This window comes from Salmo salar, chromosome ssa13, assembly GCF_905237065.1.
Source record: "Salmo salar chromosome ssa13, Ssal_v3.1, whole genome shotgun sequence".
Lineage (NCBI taxonomy): Eukaryota > Metazoa > Chordata > Actinopteri > Salmoniformes > Salmonidae > Salmo > Salmo salar.
The window spans coordinates 37,059,722-37,078,544 of NC_059454.1; the positions used below are offsets into that span (position 1 = coordinate 37,059,722).

Consider the following 18,823-nt stretch of genomic DNA (forward strand, 5'->3'; position numbering starts at 1 on the left):
TATTAAGACACTTGGGGTTTCCTTAATTTTGTCAGTTACATGTAGCAGAATGTAGATAATTCAGAATACTACTGCAGTCTGTCAGGTCATTACTCCAGTTTTGTGTTCACTTCCTCTAAACAGTTTATTTTTGTATTTTTACTCAGAAGTGCAAAAAACTTCCAGTGGTGTAAGGAATAACAGTCCTTGCATGTCTTCCAAAGCAGACTTGACAGAGTAGCACTGATACAAGTAGGTCTACTACATCAACTGACATTTGCAGTGGTGGAAAAAGTACCCAAGTGTCAAGATATTTTCTATTAAGGTGACTCAAGTAAAAGTCACCCAGTAAAATACTACTTGTTTTAAATATACATAAGTATCAAAAGTATAAATCATTTCACATTCCTTATTAAGCAAACCAGACAGCACAATTTTTCTAGTTTTATTTACGGATAGGCAGGGGCACACCAACATCTACAAACAAAGAATGTGTTTAGGGAGTATGCCAGAGGCAGTAGGATGACCAGGGATGTTCTCTTGATAAGTGGGTGAATTGGACCATTTTCCTGTCCTGCTAAGCATTCAAAATGTAATGAGTACTTTTGGGTGTCAGGGTAAATGTATGGAGTAAAAAGTACATTCTTTAGGAATTTTGTGAAATTGTCAAAAATATAGATACCCCAAAAAATTACTTAAGTAGTACTTTCAGGTATTTTTACACCACTGGACTTTAGACAACTGAAAAGTGGGATAGTAAAAATTGTGGATTTTAAGTAACCCTGTTTATCAAAACATTTGTGCAAGTTAAAATCTTTCGTTTCTGCGTGTGTGTATGTGTACTTCGATATGAGAATATCAAAGACAACCAGCACATTGGATACTTGATGATTATAAATGGTCCTGTTCAGTAAGTTCCCCTTGTGCCAGAACACCCTATTAGAAAGTATGTAACACATCAGAACTTGGGAATTGGCCAAAGGAGAGGAGTGTTCTTGACATAGTTTTGGAAGGCAGGGTCTGAGCCCCACTTCTTCATGGCCTGCTTCTCCAGGATGGGAATGCCACTGACATGACGCAGCAGGAACCACACAAACAGAGGAGATAGCACACTGGCATACTGGGGACCCTTCATCACTGACGAGGCGGAGAGGAAGAGTCCAGACCACTGGAGTATCTCCCCGAGGTAGTTAGGGTGCCTGCTGTAGCCCCACAGCCCACTCTGGATGAACTTTCCCTGGAGAGAATGGGATGGCTGAATTGAGGCTATTCTCTGGGTAAATAAATATTCTATAAATTAACATACAAATACAGGAAGTTTATTTTCAATGGTTTAATAAGAGTGGTTGTGTTTTCATCATATGACAGCATGTTGTAGTGAGAATACTTTGCAACTACCCCACTGCATCCATGATAATTATAAAAAGTCAATGTCCCGAAAACAACGAAGCCCACCAAGCTGACTCACAGCATTATCTGGGTCACTTTTGAAGAACCACTTCTGCTGGTCAGCAATGGCCTCTGTGGCAAAGCCAAGGCCCCATATCCCCCAGCCCAGGTAGTCCCTCAGGCCCAATGGCTCATCTCGCTGCTCACTGTTCAGGATGAGAGTAGGTAGGAGGGTCATGAACACCCAAACAGCTGAAAGAAAGAGGAATAAATTATGTACTGAACCAATGGTAGATTAGTCCACAGAAATGGTCTATCCTACCAATCTATAAATAATACTTGCATACATGTCAAGATAATGCTCCTACTCTCAATTAGAAATTCACCTGGGTCCAAAATATAAAACATTTTCAAAAGAGTACTGTACTGTCAGTGTCCAATGGTAAACCTCATTTATGTTTTCTCCCATTTGGGCAAAATGCACAATACCCTGATATCAGTGGCTATTCTAATCTGGTTTCATACATTTATGAAGAGCGAAACGACTGAGCAGTGAGTTAAAATTGCTTGATGAAAGAAAATAACTGCTGTGGTGGCTGAGTGAGAATAAGAAAAGCCGGCGACCACAATGATTCAAAGTACCTTGAACACTCCAGTACACAAAGAATGTCCCTGGGCTGTCTCTGACATTGTTAAATCTGCGATCCTGGCCGTCCTTCAAGATCCGCATGAAGAGGAATGTTCCAAGCCTGCAGACGTTAGAACATAGGCATTAGTTTGACATTAACCCCGCCATTATTCATTAACTCAACTTTAATGAGTCCCATCCTTAGAGGGTTCTACAACTGGGCCGGGCCAAACCTCAGCCTTGGATAAGACTACTAAACTGACACAACACTTTGTTGATTGAAAAGTAAATGATCAGAGAACACTAAAGCTCTGCAGGTGTTTATAGCTTTTTTGTTCTTCTCCATTGTTAGGATGGGAATTAATTGTTGGGCATAGCAGGTGACATTGGATTGGAGACCCTGCTGTCACCCTGTCAAGCTTACCTTACTCCCCATGCTGTCACCAATCCGGTCTGCACATTTTGCCTCAAATGACGAGTCCCTCCCCAATAGCGACTCAGGTGGGCGAGTAATATAAATGTGCCAGATCCTAAAAAAATACAATCAAAGTTCATCAGCACAAGACATGTGTCCCTTTGGGCGTGGTACATGGCTCTGCCCACCCCTATCACACAGAAGTTGCACAGTAAGGCGTGTTCAATGAATATTTTACCCAGGAGCCTACTGACAGAGTGACAATTGGCTCCAAAGTACAAGGGCAAAACTTTCCAAGAGCACAGACAGCTCAGAGGAGCGGCACAATAATTTTGTCAAGGAATGCCCATTCATCAGGGTCTACAGGTAAGTTGCAGTCTTTTACATAACAAACAGTGAAGTCAATTGTTATTCTTGAATGGTACATACTGTCACAACAGTTTTTACTTGCCCATTGAACTTTGACAGTTCATATATAGATGTCAACAATATTATACTGTAACAATGAAAAACCCTACAACAATTGCCTCACTCAATCCTTCAAATGCAAGGGCCTACATAACTGCTGTTTTCGTTTGGTTTACCATGTTATTGTTGGATGATCGACAAAAGACGGGTTACAATAAAACTGTATTGCTGTGGTTACTCGATGACCGGAGTTGTGACTACTGCACCAATTGCATTCGCGCGAACTACAACGTAACACTGTTTGACAAACATCTCGCGATAGGCCGACACATTTAACACCAATCTCGCGCTACAATGTGAACATTTGTTTAAAATCATCCGGATGCGCTGTCGAAGCTAGGTAATAGATGGATGTTGCAGCATTACCTGGCCTTATTTTAACTTTTGAGTGGAGGCTTGTAAAATTGGTAGTCAGTTGGTCGTAATGTTGAACTAAGCTGATTTTCGGAAGATACTTAAGCTTATCTGAATGAGGGAGGGAGGAGTCATTGAGTTGTTTCACAACAAAGCTGTTTAGATAACAGTGGTTTTGTAACGTTGATATTCATCAGATACAACATGCTATACTTGAATGAAAAACACAATGCCTGATTCCAATGCATACGTTTGGTTTGACCGAACGAATGTTTACATTTTATGACAAAACCGTATACACTGGGTGATTTATTAAACCATTTACAATATGAAATCATAGCGATTCACAAAACAAACAAAACGCTTCGGCGAGAATTGACATACCGGTAGGCTTAAATCAAGTGTTATTACCTGCTAAGTCATAGAACTTCTCGGTTTTGAGAGCTGCTGCTATGGCCCATCCAGCCCACTGGATTCCCAGGTCTGTAGCTGCACATTTCACTATCGTACTGCCCATTATCATGTCCAGTAAATTCTGAAACAACAACTGGTATTCCAACATCGGACCACCCCCACTTTCTTCAAACAACACTCCAGTATAAAGTTCACATCTTCCATAACATTACTTCTTATTCTTGGGTGGAGTTTATCGGCGGTTGGCATCCAACGGTATGGTGCATTACCGCCACCTACTGTACTGTAGTGTGGGTCAGAGACAGGGAGAAACTAAATCCTACCTGCCAGCACCGTTTCTCTTAAAAAAGATAACAACATATTTCAGACTATATCTAACGACGTTCTAATCAATATACTATTTAAACAAATGTTCTGTATCCCCTTCTCACATCATACTAGATCTCAGCTTCTCTCTTTCCCTCTCATACTGCCCACACTGTATTAATACATACTCCACTGTCTCTGTTTCCGGTCAATAATCACACTTTCCTGTTGGATGATTTCCTATCACATTGGATGTCTTATTCAACTGGCTGTGTCCAACCCTTAATCTTGTAAAAATAGCTTACTCTCTTCTGTCTCTTCCGGCCGTCCTCCCCTCCCCGACTTTCCTTGTACTTGAAATAAATGCCTGCCCTTAGTATCTCTATTCCACTGGTCCTGCCATCTCTGCACCATCACTGTCCATATCAGGCTTTTTGCCTCTGCCTTGCTCATTGAAACCACAACATCAATATCCCTACTTCTAAGTGCTTGTTTAGCCAGTACATCAACTGCCTCGTTCCCCTCCACCCCCACATGGGCTGGGACCCAAGTACATCTTATCTGTATACCTATCGCTCTAATCCTGCCATGGGTTTGTAGTACCTCATAAAGGTATTGTCTGCTACATGAGCTAAAGGACAGGAGACTCATCAACACTGCACATGAATCAGAGCAAATACTGTAACTACTCTGTCTGGCTTGATGTCCTCCACCCACTGCAAGGCCAACAGTATGGCCATCAGCTCTGCCGTATATACAGCCAGAAGATCTGTAATTCATTCGCCTGTGTATTACCCACCCACCCAAAGCTTGTGTTCCGTCTTCGCTCATGTTCCCAGCATGCCTGTAAATCCATTTTGAAGGATGAGACACCCCGTGTCCCTGTAGGTTGACCCAATAATTCATTTCCAGCTGCTGACTCCTAATGTGCAATGGTATATCACCCATCTCCACCTGTAGTGCAGACACTAGGGAGGTTCGAAACGCCCAACTACGTATTCTGAGTCCTTGCCCCTGTATGGCATCTAGACTTTCCAATGAAGTCCGGGCTGCCGAACCATACAGTATACTGCTATAGTCTATTACAGATCAGATCAATGCAACATACTTGGACCTCGATGAGGAACGGCCAGCCCCCCCACTCCTTCCCTGTCAGACAGCGCATCACATTTAACACCTTACACTTTCCCACCACTCTCTCAATGTGTTCTGCCCAGGTCAATCTAGTGTCAAAGTACACCCCAAGGAACCTGAAGGACCCCACCCTCTCCAAGTTTCTCCCATATAACCTCAAGCGTACCTCATCTCCCACCTACCTCCAGGCAAAGAACACTGTCTGAGTTTTCTCTACAGAGAACCTGAATCCCCACAATAATGCCCAACGCTCTACTTCATCAATTGCTTCCTGTACCTTCCTGACTATGTAATTCCATAATAGTATGTAGGAGTGGCTTGACTTGTAAAGATATGCTAGGCCCGCTAAGAAGACGGAACTGTAGTCATAAAACTGCCTTATATAGCTACACTTTAGCATGCCGCCAACTTTTTATATATACATATATCTGATAGGTATTGCCAGCAACAAATGCTGCGTTCAAAACAACTGGGAACTCGGAAATCTCCGACTTCAGTGTGTTCAAAACAACTGGGAACTCTGAAAAAACGAGCTCCTACTAGAAAAAAATCTCTTTTAACGGTCATCCAATTAGGAATTCGCCTCTTTCTAGAGCTTCGGCCTAACGATCACTGACGTCATGATATGACTTTGTATTTTTCCGAGTTCCATATCTAGAGATATTCCACAACCAAAATGAATAAAAATTGCAAAATTGGGCATCCCTGTCATACACTTCTGTTAGTGAATCTTTTGGATGTATTAAGGTTTAGTAACACAGAACTATTTATATAAGTGTATATCTTCCCTCTACTTGTAAAGAGATCAACAATCCCTTTCTTAACTTCACCTGGAAAAATAAGTCTCACAAACTAAACAAGTCAGTCCTCTCTAATAAAAGAACTGAAGGAGGTCTGGAGGTGTTGGATTTTGTTGACATAAATAACACTTTCAAGATCAACTGGTTGAAAAGATGTTTGATCAATACTGAATCAATATGGTATTTCATTCCAAATAATGTGTTTAATAAGTTGGGAGGTCTTCAATTTTTACTGAAATGTAATTATATTCCTGAAAGATTACCCGCTAAATTGGCTAGGTTTCACCAACAAGCTTTAATGGCCTGGAAAATATGTTTCCTGCAGAATTTTCCCCCACATAAAGCTCTTTTGTGGAATAATTCTGACATAACTGTAAGGAATAAGTCATTGTTCTACCCCAGCTGGCATGAGAGGAATATTGACTTTGTTCTTGATGCTTTTGACAGCAAGGGTAATATTCTTACATATGAATAATTTATAACATTGAATGACTTTCCAATACCTTTCAGAGAGTTTATTTCTGTGATCAAAGCCATTCCCAGTGGTCTTACTACACTAATGAAAACTCATCTTAGCTTTGGTGATGATCACAAAGCTTATCCAGAACTCAGTTTGGAAGGCGTGGGCTTACTTGAGAAATCTTGTTGTAATAAATATATAAGACAAATTCTCCATTCACGGAACCAACTTACACCTAGAGGAATATTTTTCTGGAACATGCTTATTCCTGACACTGTCTGGATAAAAAGCTTGGTTACAGCCTTACAAATATTGTATACCAAACAAATGTAAGGAAGTGCACTTTAAAATTCTACATAAGGAATATCCATGTTGTCCAAATTTGTGGCTATTGATGATATCTGCGTTTTCTGTGAAAAAGAAGGTGAGAATCTGACTCGTTCTTTGAATGTAAATTTGTGTCAGAGTTTTGGGAAAACCTTGCAAAATACTTATTTACCATTATGAACACTACCCATGTTTTTGACATGAAGGATATAATATGTTACTATTGCAATGATAACAAGACCATTGAAATGATTATGCATTTTTTAAATTCTTGTTGCCAAATACTTTATACACAAACAAAAATTCCAGAATTCTGTACCAAAATTACACATATTTTTGATTGAATTTAATTATCTTGTTAAGACATTATCCCCCGTGAATGACAACAAGAATAACTTTTTTTCAGAGTGAATACAATTGCACTAGAATTGTTTATTTTTTATTATTTTGTATTTATATATTTTTTGTATGTTTTAGTATTTTCTTGTTAATACCTGTGTTTTGTTTTGTTAGACATGTTTGATGTAACAATGTAAGTTGTTGATTTTTGTATTATGAATAAAATAAATATAAAACATAAAACGCCTGTACTTTTATTTCCGCCAACCACATCATTGGTCATGACTCACGATTGCGGTAATGTTTAAAAGTCCCGCCAACCCATCAGACAGTATACCTTATCATCTTCCTGGCTTTGGCACGCATAAACAACCTATTATTGTTGTCCAACATTAAAAAAAAAAGTGTAATTGTCATTGATATGGAAAAGTATAAACAAAACGGTAGCCTACATGTAACCAGCAGCCTGGTCGGGCAAATAGCAACATTACCTGCTCAATTCTTTGCACCAAAAAACCCATTCGTTTAAAAATGTGGCTATTTAGGATATGTAAATTGGCTATTACGATATGTAAATCTAACAAGCCAGGCAACTAAAAGCTACTTTCTAGCCAATTAAGTTTTGGTTTGCTAAACCAGCTAGCCAGCTCATAATTACCTGAACATATCTGACAACCTTTAGAATTGAACTGTAGCCAACTTTTATTCAACATAACAGTAAAATTAACATATTACAGGGTAATTATTTACAAATGGTTTACAACTATGGCGAGCTGCTAATTTACTGTTCGTGAATGTGAAGAAATTAAAGCAGTGCATTGCAATCTGTCAATCTGGAGGAATTTAAAATGTATCGTGTTACCATGACAACGGTTGTCACGACAAAGATCAAAGTTGAACGTCTCTTGCTCAGTAGCCATAAAATAAATAGTGCCCGCACACTCATAAGCTCCGCCACGTACCTTTATTCACAAACAACGTTTCTATCTGACCTGCAAGAATCTTCGTCAGGTTATTCCTCGTTATTTCTTATTTTTACTCCGTTGCCGCCTTAATAATGGCTATATAAAAGGTGAATTCCCGACGAGGTGTAAAGATAGTGCTGTATAAAGGAGATATACATTGCCCAATTGTTTTTACAGGCAACATACCGTGAATCCTATGTGAAAGAAGTAATACACTTTAGTGATGAAGCACTTTTGACATGATGCACGTAAATGACTGTAAACTTGACATAGTATATCTGTCCCACCAATATTCTAATCAACTACTTTTAGGTTGCCAAATTAGAACTCTCCATTCTATACAGACAGATTCATTTTTGTAATCTGTTCTTTCCCCTCTCTACATTCCCAAGCATAAAAACAAACTCAACAGGGAAAAGCAAGAAAAGAAAAGGGGAAAGTATGTCAGACGGCCACAGTCCAAAAGGAGGTTCTGGGGTCTTTGCCAAAAGAGTCCAAAGGCAACTGAGCAGGGGCAAGGAGAAGGTATGCTTTTACATTTCTCAATATAATGCACAGCATGATCTCCAAATGCCTCTCAATCTACCTTTAGAAGAAAAGCATAAAGGTTCAAGCCATTAGAGGTAGCTTGACGTGTACATGTATTTTGTTTCTGACTTTTTAGGTCTTGCAGAAGTTTGGAAAGACGGTGGAGACCAAAGATGAAAGATTTGAGCATTGCCTCTTAAATCTCACTGACCAACAGGTAGTCTTCATTGACAGTCAATCTCCATGCATGAACCAATAATATACACTGCTCAAAAAAATAAAGGGAACACTTAAACAACACAATGTAAGTCCAAGTCAATCACACTTCTGTGAAATCAAACTGTCCACTTAGGAAGTAACACTGATTGACAATACATTTCACATGCTGTTGTGCAAATGGAATAGACAACAGGTGGAAATTATAGGCAATTAGCAAGACACCCCCAATAAAGGAGTGGTTCTGCAGGTGGGGACCAGAGACCACTTCTCAGTTCCTATGCTTCCTGGCTGATGTTTTGGTCACTTTTGAATGCTGGCGGTGCTTTCACTCTAGTGGTAGCATGAGACGGAGTCTACAACCCACACAAGTGGCTCAGGTAGTGCAGCTCATCCAGGATGGCACATCAATGCGAGCTGTGGCAAGAAGGTTTGCTGTGTCTGTCAGCGTAGTGTCCAGAGCATGGAGGCGCTACCAGGAGACAGGCCAGTACATCAGGAGACGTGGAGGAGGCCGTAGGAGGGCAACAACCCAGCAACAAGACCGCTACCTCCGCCTTTGTGCAAGGAGGAGCAGGAGAAGCACTGCCACAGCCCTGCAAAATGACCTCCAGCAGGCCACAAACGTGCATGTGTCTGCTCAAACGGTCAGAAACAGACTCCATGAGGGTGGTATGAGGGCCCGACATCCACAGGTGGGGGTTGTGCTTACAGCCCAACACCGTGCAGGACGTTTGGCATTTGCCAGAGAACTACAAGATTGGCAAATTCGCCACTGGCGCCCTGTGCTCTTCACAGATGAAAGCAGGTTCACACTGAGCACCTGACAGACGTGACAGAGTCTGGAGACGCCGTCGAGAACGTTCTGCTGCCCGCAACATCCTCCAGCATGACCGGTTTGGCGGTGGGTCAGTCATGGTGTGGGGTGGCATTTCTTTGGGGGGCCACACAGCCCTCCATGGGCTCGCCAGAGGTAGCCTGACTGCCATTAGGTACCGAGATGAGATCCTCAGACCCCTTGTGAGACCATATGCTGGTGCGGTTGGCCCTGGGTTCCTCCTAATGCAAGACAATGCTAGACCTCATGTGGCTGGAGTGTGTCAGCAGTTCCTGCAAGAGGAAGGCATTGATGCTATGGACTGGCGCGCCCGTTCCCCAGACCTGAATCCAATTGAGCACATCTGGGACATCATGTCTCGCTACATCCACCAACGCCACGTTGCACCACAGACTGTCCAGGAGTTGGCGGATGCTTTAGTCCAGGTCTGGGTGGAGATCCCTCAGGAGACCATCCGCCACCTCATCAGGAGCATGCCCAGGTGTTGTAGGGAGGTCATACAGGCACGTGGAGGCCACACACACTACTGAGCCTCATTTTGACTTGTTTTAAGGACATTACATCAAAGTTGGATCAGCCTGTAGTGTGGTTTTCCACTTTAATTTTGAGTGTGACTCCAAATCCAGACCTCCATGGGTTGATAAATTGGATTTCCATTGATTATTTTTGTGTGATTTTGTTGTCAGCACATTCAACTATGTAAAGAAAAAAGTATTTAATAAGATTATTTCTTTCATTCAGATCTAGGATGTGTTGTTTAAGTGTTCCCTTTATTTTTTTGAGCAGTATATATTAACTGATATTTTATGATTTAGCAAAGGCATGACAATCTGCCCCTGTAAATGCCAAAAATGAATGTATAGCCTACAAATGACTCTATAACATTTGTTTGCAGATTGATGGGAACCGGTTATACAAAGACCTAAAGCATTACCTTAGTTCTGTCAAAGGTAAACATTTGTTCTGTCTGTCTATGTTGTAAATGATTGTGATCTGTATTTCATTTTTGATTTGATTTATTGGGATCTCCATTAGCCGACGCCAATGGCGACAGCTAGTCTTACTGGAGTCCAACACATAAACACATAACGAAAAAAAACATTACAGACAAAAGACTTTACAATTTACATACATTTAAAAACATGATGTATGATGATGTAACATGTATGATGTTGTCCCTAAATTGCATGGTTTTCTATAGCTTTACCATCAGCGGTGTCCAAGGCCTGATAAAATGTGATCCGTGTTGTCCACTTTTTCACAGAAATGCGGGAAGCTTCAAAACGGCTTTCCCAGTCTCTGTATGATATCTATGAGCCGGACTGGGATGGAGAAGAGGACCTGGGGGCCATTGTAGAGGTTAGTCATAGCACTGCTGTATTATTAAGGATGATATGCATGACTTCTTTGTTGGTTATTATAGTGCACATTTCTGTAAAAAATAAATAAATATATATATATATATCCTATGCCAACAGGGTGAAGACCTCCTGTGGAATGATTATGAGGCGAAGCTGTTAGACCAGGCGCTTCGTACCATGGAGTCTTATATGAGCCAGTTCCCAGATGTCAGGGTAAGGCTGGAAAATGTGCAGGTGGCACACACACACACACACACACACACACACACACACACACACACACACACACACACACACACACACACACACACACACACACACACACACACACACACACGTCCTAAATACAGTATGTTATCTTTCAAGTGCATCCTTCCTCTCCTCCAAATCCCCAGGAGAAGGTGGCCAAACGAGGCAGGAAGCTGGTTGACTACGATTCCTGCCGTCACCACTTGGAGGCGATGCAGAATGCTAAAAAGAAAGATGATGTCAAAATAGCCAAGGTCAGACAGACAAAATATCCCTGTCTACTTACTTTGCACAGCAATTATCATTTAAGCTAAGCTACAAAACTCAATCTTATCATGGTGGTTTTCTCTGTACAGGCAGCTGATGAGGTAAACATAGCCCAGAGTGTCTTTGAGGGCATCAACAGAGAGCTGAGGGATGAGCTCCCTGCTCTCTATGACAGGTAAGGAGTCAGAAGTCAGCACAGAGCAAGATAGCAGAATGACATACCATTCAAATAAATACATCATCATGTCAAGTGTCTAATAACCTATTCATATTAATAATGTTTTTTTCTTTCATTTTGTTCCTAAAGCCGAATTGGATGCTATGTGTCAGTCTTCACAGCCATCTCAAATTTGCGGGACACCTTCTTCAAGGAAATGACTACTGTATGTGCAGTTCATATTATTCTCAATAACTGGGGTGGGAATACACATCCAAAAATAGCAGTCATGTGGGGCTTTGCTTTGGTTTATACAAATGAACAGAACTGTTTTGTCTGCATTTAGGTAACAAAAGTCCTAGCTCTTTCGGTTTATATCTATTCTTGATCTGGTGTAACTTCCTCTCTTTCAGTTCAACAGTGATTTGCAGAATGTGATGAAGGATCTGAAGGATCAGCATCCAGACAAGGTATTTGTCATCAAGGGGTTTAATCGGTAAGTTGGTAAAGATTTTACATCTCTCGCCAGGACTTTTTTACATTTTTTTAATTGACTTTCCTCCCATTTGAGTCTATCAATGGGTTGTGGTCTGGGATGAACTAAACACAAAGTGTATTATAAAGCATAACAGTAATCAAAGCAAAAGTAAGTGTATCAACATGTAGTCATATCCCCCCTCTCACATATCTTTCAGGACTGGCTCTCTGATGAGGCGATCTCTCATGTCCCCCAAGTCATGGAAGGCCAGCTTCTCTGACTTCCATCAGAGTTCTAGTTCAGGCAAGTCAGGCACCCTCACTAGAGACAGGTCCAGCCTCAGATCCCCTAGTAGTCCTCGCTACGATGAGTCACTCACCAGCACACCTGCAGTCTCCTCACGGCCCCTGCCTATTGAAGAGCCCGCCTCAGTGGCCAGAGACCTGGATGCAGACTCCACCCGTAGTGAGGATCCTACTGCAGAGAAGAAACCTGGGTCTGAAAGCAGGGATGACACCACCACCACCACAGAAGGGGCCTCCGGCAGTGGTCAAAAGTCAGGGGAAGAGAAACTGGCGGAGGAAGAAAAGGGTGTTAAAAGGGGAAAGTCTGAGCCTTCTTCAAAACAGCACCCTGTTGCATTAACTGAGAGTACCTCCGAAGTGACAAACTCCCATGACTTGGAGAGTGTTGAGCTCCAGCTCTCGGCCATAGACATCCCCCAGCTGACCATAGAGAGCTCCGTGGCCCCTGAGGACGCTGGGGTCCATGGTGTGCAGAACGGAGCGGCTACTGATGGCTCTGATTCTGACATAGAGGCCACTGGGCTTGTCCAAAAGGTGAGTTGTCAGGATGAGATCTCACTGTAAAAACACAGACGCAACCTTTTATACCCTCTCGTATGTGGTACGTTTTATTTACATGTCAGTCTACTGTAATCAAGACAGGCAGTATAATAATGGGATGCCATCGACAGCTGCTAGACTTTTTTGATCTACTGGTCTATAACTTGTCACTTTGGTCTTTTCTTTTACTTTTAGGCAGAACAATTGCATATCCAGGAGCCAGAGGATGTGAAAAACACTGTGGTTTAATGAAGGATCTCTGAGGAAAATGTTGGTTCCTGTCTGAAGTAACTATAATTATGGATAAGGCTGCTTTTCTTTGTTAACTGTCAAAGTGTTTTGCATTTGTTCACAGAACTAGTTATAGTAATAAGGGAGAGGGGCTGAATACTGAACAAGGGAAATAGGATAAAAATGAAGAGCCTTCTCAATATTACAGGCGGGATATAAGAATATCTGCTGTTTCCACCAGCTGCCTAAGATCTGAAAGCTCTTGCTTGTGGACAATATATTTTCAATAGAGCTGTTTTGTTTTTATTAATAAAATGAGTGGTATGCCTGTTTGTGCTTTGCATAGGTTTCTGCCAATAATCCAATACTGCGTCACCCAATTGTCTTTTAATTTAATTGTAGAGAAACAGCAAGTTCACTAAACTGTAATTGACTTTCATTGATATTCAGCTTTGCAAAATTGAATAGAAAATTAAATAGAAATCCATAGAAAACAATGATTTATTCTCTGTGTGTGATAAATTGTACATGAAGAACTTGATTATTGATTAACAAATGTATTTTTATAATGGCTTGTTGAGTGATACTCCTGGGATTGAAAAACTCAAATGACTGAATGTAAAATCAAAGGAAACCTAGAGGTATCTTTTGATTAATTATGTATTTATAAACAATTTATCATTAAAGTGATAACATCTCTGCCCCTTGTGTCTTGATTTGTCAGTACTGTAAATATTCTAGATCTGCAACAATGTTGCTGCAACATGAAACCTCCCAAGAGCCATTGTAGCAATTTCACGGGTGCTAGCAGACATGCGTTTCAACGCGCAAGGCGAGAACGTTTGGGCGGTGAGCACAGCTGTCTGTTTTTATGTGGTTTTTTTTTCGTTGCTGGATTACTAAAGCTAGCTCGCTTAAAATACTGTATTTCGTAACCTTTTTTTTTTTTTTTTTTTAAGAAAAGTGGTGTCTAAAGAAATGTGACCAGCAAGTAAATATCGCTCAGCAGATATCTCTACTTCCTCAGCTAAAGTAGTTGGGGAAACCTCAACCCCTTTCTCTTATATCGCCGCGGAGTTGAGTTTTGATGACTGGTCGCGCGATATGGTAGCAACATTGTGTCATTATCAGTTGATTCTTGTAAAAATGTCAATTCTGAAAACGCTTTCCTGTGCCTATGTGTGTCCTGTACAACAGCGGTACCTTCCACGGGGTGCTGCAATTCATACTTTTAATTTAAAATAATAGCTAATAAAACCAGCGACTTTTTGCTCGTACTATGTAAACATATTCAATTGGGTCCATGCTATTTGGGATGTTTCTACCCCATTGAAGATGACATGATAAATGGGTCAGGTAAGGTTTAGGGTATTCCGGATAACACCGACCTAATTGAATCTGTTTACGTACACAGCTGCATGATGAACAATGGCAGCATTAAAAGTGTGATGTACCCAACTAGCCAGTAAACATGCTGTTCCAGGAGACAGCTTGAATAAATACCTCAACGATTGATATGCAGAAATGATACCAATATTCTACCCTTTATTGTATTTTTTATTTCCCGGCTATGGCAGTAGCTAAGCCATTTTACCCTAGAGACAGTTCTTTATCTGCATCGACCACATCACGACAATGACTCATTGCATTTCAGTATTTGCATCCGTTATTCTTATATGTCCGGATTTTTTAAACTTTTATTTCACCTTTATTTAACCAGGTAGGCCAGTTGAGAACAAGTTCTAATTTACAACTGCAACCTGGCCAAGATAAAGCAAAGCAGTACGACAAAAAACAACAGAGTTACACATAGGATAGACAAAAGTACAGTCAATAACACAATAGAAAAATGTGTATACAGTGTGTGCAAATGGAGTAAGGAGGTAAGGCAATAAATAGGCCATAGTAGCAAAGTAATTACAATTTAGCAAATTAACACTGAAGTGATAGATGTGCAGATGACCATGTGCAAGTAGAAATACTGGTGTGCAAAAAAAGTAAAATAAAAACAATATGGGGATGAGGTAGGTAGTTGGGTGGGCTATTTACAGATGGGCTATGTACAGCTGCAGCGATCGGTAAGCTGTTCAGATAGCTGATGCTTAAAGTTAGTGAGGGCGATATAAATCTCCAACTTCAGCGATTTTTGCAATTCGTTCCAGTCATTGGCAGCAGAGAACTGGAAGGATGGGCGGCCAATGTAGGTGTTAGCTTTGGGTATGACCAGTGAGATATACCTGCTGGAGCACGTGCTACGGGTGGGTGTTGTTATGGTGACCAGTGAGCTGAGATAAGGCGGGGCTTTACCTAGCAAAGACTTATAGATGACCTGGAGCCAGTGGGTCTGGCGAAGAATATGTAGCGAGGGCCAGCCGACGAGAGCATACATGTCACAGTGGTGGGTGGTATATGGAGCTTTGGTTACAAAACGGATGGCACTGTGATAGACTGCATCCAGTTTGCTGAGTAGAGTGTTGGAGGCTATTTTGTAAATGACATCACCGAAGTCGAGGATCGGTAGGATAGTCAGTTTTACAAGGGTATGTTTGGCAGCGTGAGTGAAGGAGGCTTTGTTGCGAAATAGGAAGCCGATTCTAGATTTAATTTTGGATTGGAGATGCTTAATGTGAGTCTGGAAGGAGAGTTTACAGTCTAACCCGACACCTAGGTATTTGTAGTTGCCCACATATTCTAAGTCAGAACCGTCCAGAGTAGTGATGCTAGTCGGGCGGGCAGGTGCAGCGATCGGTTGAAGAGCATGCATTTAGTTTTACTAGCGTTTAAGAGCAGTTGGAGGCCACGGAAGGAGTGTTGTATGGCATTGAAGCTCGTTTGGAGGTTTGTTACACAGTGTCCAAAGAAGGGCCACATGTATACAGAATGGTGTTGTCTGCGTAGAGGTGGATCAAGGAATCACCAGCAGCAAGAGCAACATCATTGATATATACAGAGAAAAGAGTCACCCAGAGAATTGAACCATGTGATACCCCCATAGAGACTGGCAGATGACCCATGATAATTGAATGAGATTCTATTCTTTGCAATAAACTTTGGTTTTATATTTTGCTAAATTACATAATAAAAGATAAATAGGTTTCTGTGAAGCCTGTTATTATGAGGAAGTGAGTGGGGGCTAGATATTTAATGAGACTGGTTTCCAGGCTTGCCAGGTCTAGGCATATTTCTAGCCAATGCCCATACAAGGCCTGAACTAGTCCAAACATTTTTCACAGGAAGAGAGGTGTTTGCCACATTTATCCAATAGGTGTCTCCATAATGACAATCTAAATAAAACTGGTAAAATTGCTTTACCTTGTTCACAGCATTTCTCCCTTTATTGGTTCATCACACCAAGTGATTTAATCTGAACTATAGAAGTGATTTATAGTGAATGGGTGGCAGGTAGTTTAGTGGTTAGAGCGTTGGACTAGTAACTGAAAGGTTGCATGATCGAATCCCTGAGCTGACAAGGTAAAAATCTGTCGTTCTGCCCCTAAACAAGGCAGTTAACCCACTGTTCCTAGGCCGTCATTGAAAATAAGAATTTGTTCTTAACTGACTTACCTAGTTAAATAAAGGTGAAATGAAATGCTGTTAACACAATGTTAAACATTGTGAAATAGTGTTAATAGAAGTCACATTTCTCTAAAATAATCATATTTTCAACGAGTATAAAAATTGAAAAGCCCCCAAAGTTTTTGGCTTATTTTATTCCACAAAAATGTCAATTCGTGTGGCTGCAGCCTGATGTCCCAGTAATCCATCCCTCTGGAGCAAGATGGAAAGGAAAGAGAGAGGAGATCATCATGAGTCCAGTACATCAAGAGTTTTTATTATTTTTATTTAACCTTTATTTAACTAGGCAAGTCAGTTAAGAACAAATTCTTGTTTACAATGACGGCCTACCCCAGCCAAACCCAGACGACGCTTGGACAATTGTGCGCCGCCCTATGGGACTCCCAATCACAGCCGGATGTGATACAGCCTGGAATAAAACCAGGGACTATAGTGACGCCTCTTGCACTGAGATGCAGTGCCTTAGACCACTGCGCCACTCGGGAGCCCGAGTTTTACTGGTTAGTTTTATTCTACTATTAATCAATCGCTACTATTATAATTTGATAGTCAGTAATGGAGTTAATCAGTTCTTCTCTGTGCCGCTGCGCGCCACTCCTCTGACTTCAACTTCCTGGCCAATGTTAGCTAGCTTGCTGCATACAGGGCTTGAGACTAACTTTTTTCATCACCGTCTCAGAATCATCCCGAAGTGAAGATGAACACTCCCAAATGAATGTAAAAAAAACAAGGTAATGTTTATGTTTTGATATGCCAACATGGGTCTACTCATAGGACCTAGGTCATTCACAGTGATTTAAAAGTCTAATAAGAGTAGCCTACTACTGAAATAGATAAATGGGGATGTCAACTGAGCCAGAAATTCACATAAAACATTTCTTGCCTCTAAAAAATGCCAACATTGGAATAATATTTAAAGTGGCAATATGTCACTTTTTGGGCGACATGATAAATTCACCTAGAAATTTGAGCTATAGATATCATTCTCATTGAAAGCAAGTGTTAGAAGCGGTAGATCTGTTCTGTGCTCTATTTCTATGCTTCCCATTCTTAAGGGAAAACTCCACCCAAAACTATATTTTGGTCTTTGTTTCATTAGTCCATTGTTGACATAGTCCGAAAATGTTTTGCTTGTCAGCACTCAAGTTTTGAAGATATATAACTTTCAAAAAACAGAAATGATCCCATATGATGGATTTTGCATCATACGGGATGATTTCTGTATTTTGAAAGTTACATATATTGAAAACTTGAGTAGTGTGTAGCTAGTTAGTACTACTTAATTAGTTCATTGTTCTCACATCACATGTCATGACTGCCTGCTGCAGCGCTCTCTCAACACCAATGACTGTGCTCAACACACACACACCTTCTGGCCTCCCCACCAATCACTGACTCACTCAGCAACAGCCTGCATCACTGACTGATAGTCTGCAGTAGCAGGTCACAGTGAAATTAATAAAACATAAAAATAAAAAGTGGTGCAATTTAGATGTAGCAACCAATACACTTTCACCCGCAACATCGTTTTCAAAGTAGCCCAATTTCTGTCTTCTCATCTATGACCTCTACCACTGTAAATAGCTTACATGATTCAAACATGATAATTTTTTTCTACAAATCTCTACCCCGAAAGATTGTAATGTTACCTGAATTTAGTACTATTGGTTTGGAATACAGAGCTTTTTACTTATGAGTTCGTGTGTTGTGTAAACAATGACTTAGCTTGTGAATCTGACATCATTCACCATGACTTCTATTCCACCCATGACAAGTAAGTGGGACATGTCGTTTTTGTGCTAGAGATTTGCCATTTTATGTGGCACTTATTTCACAAAGACAAAATACATTTGGTGATATTTGAAGTCAGCGTGTCAATAAAATACTGTAACCATATTTTCCTTCGGAGTTGATGATGCCCAACCCTTTTCGTGACGGCTCTGTTGTTTACCTCTGATTATTAAGACATTGCGTAATGTCATATAGATTCAGAAATTAAACTTCGGCATTACTTGAGGTTCTGGCATGTTTCAGTGTAGCCATTCATACAGATTATTTTGTCATAACACAGTTCACATTGCAGTTTCACAAGTTTATAC

At 40.8% G+C, this 18,823-nt stretch overlaps 2 protein-coding genes across 2 annotated transcripts; one reads left to right on the forward strand and one right to left on the reverse strand.

Annotated features, from left to right (window-relative positions):
* Nucleotides 1-410: 410 nt before the first annotated feature.
* si:ch211-210c8.6 (uncharacterized) lies at nucleotides 411-3,912 on the reverse strand. The gene is made up of 5 exons (XM_014136177.2): nucleotides 3,645-3,912; nucleotides 2,421-2,526; nucleotides 2,011-2,117; nucleotides 1,448-1,620; nucleotides 411-1,216 (listed from the first exon to the last, which is right to left on the reverse strand). Exons 1-5 carry the CDS (start codon nucleotides 3,793-3,795, stop codon nucleotides 938-940), a joined length of 816 nt encoding a protein of 271 aa, XP_013991652.1. The 5' UTR covers nucleotides 3,796-3,912; the 3' UTR covers nucleotides 411-937.
* On the forward strand, nucleotides 2,538-13,849 carry bin2a (bridging integrator 2a). The gene is made up of 12 exons (XM_014136175.2): nucleotides 2,538-2,777; nucleotides 8,371-8,503; nucleotides 8,643-8,723; nucleotides 10,456-10,510; nucleotides 10,825-10,919; nucleotides 11,039-11,134; nucleotides 11,317-11,424; nucleotides 11,527-11,612; nucleotides 11,745-11,820; nucleotides 12,008-12,090; nucleotides 12,290-12,911; nucleotides 13,113-13,849. Exons 2-12 carry the CDS (start codon nucleotides 8,420-8,422, stop codon nucleotides 13,164-13,166), a joined length of 1,440 nt encoding a protein of 479 aa, XP_013991650.1. The 5' UTR covers nucleotides 2,538-2,777; nucleotides 8,371-8,419; the 3' UTR covers nucleotides 13,167-13,849.
* The last annotated feature ends 4,974 nt before the right edge of the window (nucleotides 13,850-18,823 follow it).

Bases quoted from the DNA above. Each gene is read 5' to 3' on its own strand.
- si:ch211-210c8.6 (XM_014136177.2), bottom strand. From the start codon at position 3,795: ATGTTGGAATACCAGTTGTTGTTTCAGAATTTACTGGACATGATAATG. The intron at 2,527-3,644 runs GTAATAACACTT...GTATTTTTTTAG, and splicing joins GAAGTTCTATGACTTAGCAG to GATCTGGCACATTTATATTA. The intron at 1,621-2,010 runs GTACTTTGAATC...TCTTTCTTTCAG, and splicing joins TGTGTACTGGAGTGTTCAAG to CTGTTTGGGTGTTCATGACC.
- bin2a (XM_014136175.2), top strand. From the start codon at position 8,420: ATGTCAGACGGCCACAGTCCAAAAGGAGGTTCTGGGGTCTTTGCCAAA. The intron at 12,091-12,289 runs GTAAGTTGGTAA...CATATCTTTCAG, and splicing joins GTCATCAAGGGGTTTAATCG to GACTGGCTCTCTGATGAGGC. The intron at 12,912-13,112 runs GTGAGTTGTCAG...TTTTACTTTTAG, and splicing joins CCACTGGGCTTGTCCAAAAG to GCAGAACAATTGCATATCCA.